The sequence below is a fragment of the Mesocricetus auratus genome, unplaced genomic scaffold (genome assembly GCF_017639785.1).
Source record: "Mesocricetus auratus isolate SY011 unplaced genomic scaffold, BCM_Maur_2.0 Super-Scaffold_100015, whole genome shotgun sequence".
In the NCBI taxonomy this organism is placed as follows: Eukaryota; Metazoa; Chordata; class Mammalia; order Rodentia; family Cricetidae; genus Mesocricetus; species Mesocricetus auratus.
The window spans coordinates 43464639-43474039 of record NW_024429198.1 but is presented as its reverse complement, the minus strand read 5'-3'; the positions used below and the strand labels follow the sequence as shown (position 1 = coordinate 43474039).

The window sequence follows — 9401 nt, the reverse complement described above, 5'->3', positions numbered from 1 at the left end:
TAAGCACCCACAAAGACCGGAAAGAATCCTACCAGTCAGGTGCATAGTTGCTATGTGTGGCATTCTTTCCACAGACTGACAAGGATCCCATCAGCACCCTGGCCAGAGGCAGCCATTAAGCAGGCCAATGGGCAGCCTGTGCTGGTGGAAGAGAAAAGATGTTTCTAGCCAAACAGGAGTCACTGCAGGTCTAACCCTATCAGTTATTAGCAAGTCACTCCATTTCCCAAGGTCATAGTCTTCTCTACGGAATGGGATGAGGCCCATCTCCCAGGGTTTTCACAAGGAAGCGAGCTAGTTTTTAAATATTAAATGTTCTTTCCTTTCTCTGTGTGCCCCAAACTGTAGACACAGCCCTGCTGCTGTGTTTTATAATAGTGTACCATAGGAACTTGAAAATATGTTTTGTCTGTATGGATATCTAAGACAAGGGAAATTTTTGAGTTGTTCTTGATTAACAAAAATTTAGAATGTTGTCAATGCAAAATGGGTCGAAGACCAGAAACTTTGAAATTGCTAGGAGAAAAACACCAGACACAGGCAAGGACTTTCTGAAAAGAACTCTATTAGCCTAATAACTAATAGCAAGAATTGACAAATAGGAGTTCACAAAAGAATTAAAGTTTCCATTTTCAGAATTTGCTTTTATTTGTACTTGTGTTTTTACCAACTTTAAAGTGAAACATTCATCACAAATGCAGCTGAGAAGAGGGCGGGTGTTGCAAAGAGGGCAATGAGAGAATGAATGTTTGGTTCCCACCGTGTTGGAGGCTAAGACATCCACCTTTTACCTTTACATTGGAATCTTCTTATATATACATTAAAAATTATTTAAAAATGACCTTCCCACTGCTAATTACCCCAAGCCTGCCCCCAAAAGCAATGGTCTGTGTGAGGGAGTGGGCGGGTGTGCAGTGTATGGGCGTGTGGACTAGAAAAGATTATTATTAAAATAATATGAACTTTCCACTCAAAAAAAAAGGAAACGCACTACTCATGCAGTCAAAAGTTTTCTTTCAAAGAAACTTTCGCACCAACACTCACTCCTAAAGGGAGGGCACCCACAGATTTTTGGAAAGGAACAAAAGAGAAAAGGAATGAGAAAGGCAAAAATTAAGAAAAACAGCTATTAGAAAGAGAGGTGGGATGGTGGATCAATTCTTCCTAAAACTTCATTTAAAATACCATGATATTTGTTCTGTAACGAAGGCTGAGCATCAGCTGACACAGACAAGGTTCCTCCTGTGTCTGAGGACCTACATGTGTGTATACAGTGTGTGCTAGGTGCTAGAGAAGTTTGTGTGTGGAAGCCGTGTGTGTGGTGTATGTAGGACATCAGTGTGGAGGCTTCTTGGGTGCAGACTCTGTGTGGAGAACCTATGTGAACAGTGTGTGCCATGACATGGAGGATGTCATTGGTACAGTGTGGAGGCCTCTGTATACGGGAGCTGTGTGTGAAGCTTGAAATGTGAATGAGAAAACTCTTTGGAACTTATGTGAAATAGGACACAGTGTGGAGAGCGTCCTGGGTGAGTGTGATCACTGTGTGGACACTGTGTGTGTAGGATATCAGTGTGGAGGGCATCCTGGGTGAGTGTGATCACTGTAGTGTAGGATATCAGTGTGGAGGGCGTCCTGGGTGAGTATGATCACTGTGTGTGAACACTGTGTGCAGTGTAGGATATCAGTGTGGAGGGTGTCCTGGGTGAGTGTGATCACTGTGTGTGAACACTGTGTGCAGTGTAGGATATCAGTGTGGAGGGTGTCCTGGGTGAGTGTGATCACAGCGTGTGGACACTGTGTGCAGTGTAGGGTATCAGTGTGGAGGGCGTCCTGGGTGAGTGTGATCACTGTGTGTGAACACTGTGTGCAGTGTAGGATATCAGTGTGGAGGGTGTCCTGGGTGAGTGTGATCACAGCGTGTGGACACTGTGTGCAGTGTAGGGTATCAGTGTGGAGGGCGTCCTGGGTGAGTGTGATCACTGTGTGTGAACACTGTGTGCAGTGTAGGATATCAGTGTGGAGGGTGTCCTGGGTGAGTGTGATCACAGCGTGTGGACACTGTGTGCAGTGTAGGGTATCAGTGTGGAGGGCGTCCTGGGTGAGTGTGATCACTGTGTGTGGACACTGTGTGCAGTGTAGGATATCAGTGTGGAGGTGTCCTGGGTGAGTGTGGACACTGTGTGCAGTGTAGGATATGCGTAGAGGCCGTACTGGGCGTGGAGTATGGAGAACTTTGTGTGTGGACGCTGTCTGCGGAGTATAACTGTACAGAGCTCAGAGTGCACGCGGGATTCGGGGCTGAGCGCGTGTGCCCGTGCGGGGTGAGGCATGTCAGCAAGTCAGCGCGGGACGGGGTCCAGTGCGCGCGCGCACGAGCCCGGCTGCCCCTGCGCGGCCCGGCGCCGCCCTGTCTGTCAGCAGCCCCGGGAGCGCGCGGCCCGGCCCCTTGCGGCAGGCAGCGGCGGGAGGGAGGGCGCAGAGCGAGGAGAGGCGGGCAGAGAGCCAGGAGAGCGGGACGGCGGCGGGGACGCGTGCAGGATGTCCTTCAAGGTGAGTGCGCGGGCCTCGGGCGGCCCCCCTGTGCGTGCGGAGCGCCGGCCGTCCGCTGCGCTCCAGCTTTGCACACTTTCAGTCAGGTCGGGGGGAGCCCGGCGGGGCGGCTGGGACTGTCGCCATGGTAACAGGCCGCGGTTGCGAAGGAGCGGCGGAGGTCAGGGCTTCACTGCAGCATCCCCAACCAGGCCCTCCGGGTCCTCCCGCAGCCGCCTCCTCCTCAGAGCACTTATCTGCTAGGCGGAAGTGCTTCTGATCACCAGGCTTCTGCATCCGAAGGACTCTTGTCTTTTTAAAAGAGTTCATTCGTTAAAGTCGTTCCATTTAATCCCCACACTTGAGGGTGATTTGCTCTGGCTGGAGGGGTTTAATAAAAGCAAGCCAAATGGGTTGGATATTTAAAACGTGAACGTGCCATGGTGAGCCCGTCTTCTGGGAGAGATGGTGTTCCCATGGGCTCTACTCTTTTTCTTTTTCTTCTTTCTTTCTCTCTCTCTTTTTTAAAAGTCGATAAAGATGGAGAAGTTAAATAATCCTCCCAGATTTGCAACTGTAAAGCTAATGGTGTTAAGACTGAAATCTGAGTGCATCCAACTCCAGAGCCCCTACTGTCCCATCTCTTTTAACAACTCATTGGAGGAATGACAGAACGAAATTTGCGTGTCAGAAAGACACTGGTTCCCACTGGAGACCCAGCAGGGTAGGGGGACATGCCATCTGAATGACATTATGGCTAGCTACTGGGTTTGGAGGTCAGGATGGATCTGGAAGGAGGTGGGTTATGTGTGACATAAGCAAAATACATTTTATGAAATTCTTAATAAAAATATCATTTAATTTTTTAAAATAAAAATAAGTGGATTTGGGCTGGAGTGTAGGCAAGGAGAATAGAAAGAATTAGACAAATGACTTAAGATTTGTTTCAAGTGGCAGGGTTTGTTAGCTGGTGTTACTCATGAGTGGGGAAGGCAAGAGAGAAATAGTCTGATCACGAATGCAAAGGTGCTAATGAGACAGATACCCAGAGTGGAAACTTACCAGGTGGCGATGAGATTCTACAGTGAGCAGAATTATGTGCTAGCTGAACCCAAGGGTGATGCCCTAAGATCAAGATTTAAAATGAGGAGTGGCACACGCCTTTAATCCCAGCACTCGGGAGGCAGAGGCAGGCGGATCTCTGTGAGTTCCAGGCCAGCCTGGTCTACAGAGCGAGTTCCAGGACAGTCTCCAAAACAATACAGAGAAACCCTGTCTCAAAACACACACACACACACACACACACACACACACACACACACACACACACACACAATGAGGAACTAGGAGTGTGGCTTCCTGGGACAGTACTGGTCCAAATGGCTTGTTCAGGCTGTAATGCCACTGTTCAGGATAGGAAGCAAGGACAGGCAGAGTCCAGGGGTTCACTGGGCGCCAGTCTGGTTTCATTGGGAGACCCTGTCTCAAATGACAAAGTGGAGAGCAATAGAAGGAGACGTACGACTTTGAACTTTGACCTCTGAAACATACACACAAGCACACCTGGGTGAAGATACGTCTTGTGTGTCCTAGGTGTCAAACTCAGATCATCTGACTTGTCAGCAGACACGTACCACACACATACACACAGCCCAAAAGGAAAAAAAAGATTTAAATGAGCAGAATAAGAGAATCCCAGTGAGAAAACTGAGAAAGAACAACCAGAGATGGATGAAAAATAAATAAATAAAAACAGAAGCGTGTGTTGTCACTCAAGCAAGGATCTCTGTCTTTCTGTAAAAAATAAAGAGGGCCTCAGTGTTAAATACCACAGGGAAATTGAACTAAGAATGAAAAAGACCGCTGGATTTCATAACAAAACAGCCACTGGTGGCTTGCCAAGAGCAGTTTTGCAAAAGGTTAGGTTCAGAAGCCAGACTGCAATAGCAGTAATGGGATTAGGTGGAATCCACACGTATAGGGAACTCTTTCAAGAAATTCTGCACGCACTGTTTTTGTTTTGGTTGTTGCTTTCTGTGTTTTGGTTTGGTTTTGGCCATGGCAGCAGCTGGGATCCAGAGTTGACAAAGGTTTATTTGCTTTATGATGGGAGAAACTTGAGCATCCTTAAATGATGACTGGCCAATCACTAAGATGCACAGATGTTCAATAAGCACTAAAGAGATGTCCAGCATCATTAACCGTTAGGGACATGCAAATCAAGACCACATTGAGATACTTACTGCCTAACCCCCCCCCAGGATGACTAATTCGCTAGACAACGAAAAAGGTGGTGACAAAGATGTGCAGAAATTGGAACCCCACACATTGCTGGGAGGACTGTATCATGATACGGTCATTTTTACTTTATTTTTCCCATTTTTCTGTTTGTGTGTGCATATGTGTGTATACTTGTTTGTCTGGGTTTTTTCACTTTAAATTCTCATTTATTTATTTATTATTTTATTATTTCCTCTTCAATCCTGTATCTTTTTATTTGAAAATAATTTTTCCATACAATATGTTCTACTTACACTTTCCCCTTCCCCAATTCCTTCCAGATCTTTCCCACCTCCCCACTGACCCAAATCCTCTCCTTTTCTTGCTCTTGCTCATTAGAAAACAAACAGGTATCAAAAAAAGGATAAAATAAAAACATGAAAAGGACAGAACAAGCAAATAAACAGAAAAGAAAGAGCCAAAGAAAAAGCACAAGAAACACATATAGATGAAGAGATGCACACATTTGCACACATAGAAATTGCATAATGAAACAGAACCAGAAACTGTAATATATAAGCAAAAGACTTGTAGGGTAAGTAGGGGAAGAAAGCCCAGACAAAGCGTTATAAGCCCCTCCCCCAAGTACCCCCCAAAACAAAAACCAACCAACAAAAAAATAAAACAACCCTTTGAAGATATAATTGAGTTTGTTTTGTGTTGGGCATCTACTGCTAGGCATGGGGCCCTCCCTTCAGTGTGGCTTGAAGTCGGGGTTTAAATGAGTCAACCAGACCCAAAATAAATAACAAATAGTTATTATTAGGGAAGCACTTACACAGATAAGAGTAAATAACCACCGCGGTTTTCCTGCTCTGTCTGGGGGTTTGTACGGGTGTGAGTGCTCGTGTGTGTTGGTGTACATGGAAACCTGGGGTCAGTATCAGAAATCATACTCGATTGCACTCCCACCCTATCCAGTGAGGCAAAGCCACTAGCTCTGGGATACAGCTCCTCGTTTCAGCCAGCTTGCTCTGGGGACCCCCCCCCCAGAGGCTGTAGTTGTGGATGGACAGTCATCACTCACTCACTCACACATGAGGCTGTAGCTGTGGATGGACAGTCATCCTCACTCACTCACTCACTCCCCGAGGCTGTACCTGTGGATGGACAGTCATCCTCACTCACTCACTCACTCCCCGAGGCTGTAGCTGTGGATGGACAGTCATCACTCACTGACACCCCGAGGCTGTAGCTGTGGATGGACAGTCATCACTCACTCACTCCCCGAGGCTGTAGTTATGGATGGGCAGTCATCACTCACTGACACCCTGAGGCTGTAGCTGTGGATGGACAGCCATCCTCACTCACTCACTTACACCCCGAGGCTGTAGCTGTGGATGGACAGTCATCACTCACTCACTCACTCCCCGAGGCTGTAGCTGTGGATGGACAGTCATCCTCACTCACTCACTCCCCGAGGCTGTAGCTGTGGATGGACAGTCATCACTCACTCACTCCCCGAGGCTGTAGCTGTGGATGGACAGTCATCACTCACTGACACCCCGAGGCTGTGGCTGTGGATGGACAGTCATCACTCACTCACTCCCCGAGGCTGTACCTGTGGATGGACAGTCATCCTCACTCACTCACGCGTGCAGCACTTGGACCGCTGAGCCAGCCTCTCCAACACAGATGTGATTTCAAAAAGGTCTGGTCTGTCTTCAAAAACCTGAAAGTATAGAATTCCCACAGGGTCCAGAGAATGCATTCCTAGATACGTACCTGTCAGAAATGAAAATACGTCCATGCAAAAAAATATGTATACCCATTCATAGCAATAGTGTTTAAAACAGGCAAAAAGTGGAACCACTCCACAGTCCGTCAGCTGATGATGCAGTTTGTACTGTTACACGCTGGGAGACTTAAGTGGCAGACACCATTTTTTTCTGAAGTTCTAGAGACTTAGAAGTCTGAGACCACGGTGCTGGGTGCTGGCTGACTTGTGTCTAGTGAGTCTCTTTTCCTGGCTTGCTGCTTGCCACTTGCTCTCTGATTCCTTTGCAGGACGGAAAGAAAAACCTCTGGTGTCGCTTCTCTTTTTATTTTTTAACATTTACTGGTTTTTCTGTTGTGGACACATGCATGCCCATGGTGTTAGTGAAGAGGTCAGAGGACAGCAAGCAGTAGTTGGATTTCTCTCCTTCCACCTTGTGGAAAGTCATCAGGTTTAGTGGAGTCTTCACCTGCTGAGCAGTCTAACTGGCCTTTTTCCTGTCCTTAAAGGTCAAAATCAACCTCCCTTTCCTTGTTTCTGTCAGGCTTTTTGTTACAATGACGCAAAGTGTAACCATGTAATACAGTTGTTCAAAAGGAATGAACCCTTAATACGTGTTGCAATATAGGCACCTTGGACACAGGGTAAGTGAAAGAAGCCAGACACACTTGCTTCCACTTCAATGCAGTGTCTAGAATAGGCGAATCCACAGAGATGACAAGTAGATTAGTGACTGTGAGGGCTAGGAGGGGGAAGGAATATTAATATGCAAATGGGATGGAAGTTTCTATGTGGGGAGTGTTGGAATGTTCTGAATTGGATAGTAGTGATGGTTGTATAAGCAAAACCCAGAAAGTTACATTTTTGAGAGGATTATACAGTATGTGAATTGTGTTTCAGTACAAATGTATTTTGAAGTGGCAATGAGGAGTGTTTTGAATGCTTGTGGGTAGAAGGGACAATTGCAACAAGGGAATCTTTGCAGGAGGCAGAGGTGAAGCAACCTGAGCAAGAGGCTTCCACCAGCCAGGGCAACGAGGGGATTAAAGGAAAGGAGGGGAAGCTGACCTCAATTGAAAGGAAGCTGAACATTACTTAATGTTTTCTAAAATAAGATCTGCGGTGAGTTCTGGACTTGGGCTAAGTGGAAAGAAAGCTTCGGGGCTGAGATGGTGGCTCAGCTGGTCAAGTGCTTGTCTTGTAAGCATGAGGACCTGAGTTCTAGCCTCCATCCAGGCATGTGACTCATGCCTGTATTCCCAGCATTGCAGAGGCAGGGACAAGCAGAGCCCTGAGGCCCGCCAGCCTAGAGTGCTTGGAGTTCCAGGCCAGTGGAAGGCTCTGTCTCAAAGAAAAGGATGGCTAGCACCTGAGGAATGACAGCCAGGATTGTCCTCTGACCCCCATACGCATTTGTGGACACATAAACACATACGCATATGCGCACGCACGCACACATGGAAGCCGCCGGGCTGCATGTCCATTTTCAGTAAATGAGAAAGTGTGGTTATGGGGCAGCTTCTAGGTGAGATGAGGTGGAAGATTATAAGGTGGGATGCAGATCCTGAACATCCTTCTCTAGCATCTAGCCCAATGGAGACCAACCCAGAAAACCAGATCGTATTTCTGAATTAAGAGGTCTGTGAGATCTGCCTGGAAGGGCAGTGGTCTGGAATCCAGATGGATGTATCTTTTGCTGGAGTGTGAGAAGATCCTGCCTCTCCCAGGAAGGGGAGCTGGGGAGGTTAAAGTGGAGAGAGAGAGAGAGATAATTCTGTGCGAGGTAAAGAAGAAAAGTGGATTTGCCAAGGATCAGAGTAGACTGGTGTTCGGGGAAAGGGCCAGAGTTTCAAGCCAATCGTGACTTGTATTAGCAGTGTTCCTCACCTACCTCCCTTCAGATCAAGTGTATTGAAACACACTCAGTAGCCCACAATAATTGTAGAATTTATTGTAAATTTTTAGAGCATGTTTATGAAATTTGTGTTCTAAACTGTTTATTTAGCTATAAGTAATTTACCATCAGTTATGCCTTTTTTCTGCAGTTGTTACCTATACTAAGTAACTATGGTAAAAACAAAAACGAAAAACAAAAACCAGGCCTGCACATTTCTTTTACATGGGATCAATACTATACCAAACTCAGCAATTAATAAAGTTGACAAAATGTTCCATTGAACACCTATTAATTTAACTTGGGAGCCAAGGGTTAGCATTTTTCTTCTCAGCCCAAGTGTTTGGGTCTTCACGCCCATGAACAGAAGTCAGCATTGCTGATGTGCTCATGAGAGAGTCTGCCAGGCATAGTCATCACAGTTTATGCCTTTGAGTTGAGTTGAATCACCGCATGTGGGTAGAGCGAATCTGAACCACAAGGGCCCCTTGGAAGCTCTCTGTGGTGGCTTCATTCTGCTGTTCGCAGTCACATCTTTTTACGCCCGGGGCCTTGCACAGGGTGATCAGTCTCTGCCACTGAGTTCCACACAGTCCTGCTAGTGCACACTTCCCTCAGGTACCAACTTGCCCCCAGAAATCTACCTTTCCCAGCTGGCAGTCCCCAATTTGTTCTGTCCGAGGAAACAGGCATATATATAGTATATACGGTGTGCGGTGGCTAGTTTTATGTCAGCCATACAGGAGCTGGAGTCATTCCAGATGAGGGGACTTCAACTGAGAAAATGGCCCCACCAGACTATCCTGGGGTCAAGCCTGTGTGGCATTTTCTTGATTGATTATTGATGCAGGAGGGGCCCAGCGAATTGTGGGTATAGCACACCTGGGCAAGTGATCCTGGATGGTATAAGAAGGCAGGTGGAGCAGGCCAGTAAGCAGCACTCCCCCACTGTGGCCTCTGCTGCAGTTCCTGCCCTGA

General features: G+C 46.9%; 1 protein-coding gene across 4 annotated transcripts in view; it reads left to right on the top strand.

Moving 5' to 3' along the window:
* Positions 1 to 2316: 2316 nt before the first annotated feature.
* The window catches only part of Ankrd29 (ankyrin repeat domain 29), a 47299-nt gene continuing 40214 nt past the window's right edge, over positions 2317 to 9401 (top strand). For 2 of the 4 annotated variants that reach the window (XM_005065376.4, XM_040757842.1), the window contains exon 1: positions 2317 to 2553. In XM_005065376.4, the coding sequence (XP_005065433.2) occupies positions 2332 to 2553 (222 nt within the window). In that variant the 5' untranslated portion in view covers positions 2317 to 2331. The remainder of the gene's footprint in view (positions 2554 to 9401) is intronic. The other 2 variants (XM_040757844.1, XM_021235050.2) reach the window with 2 other exon arrangements.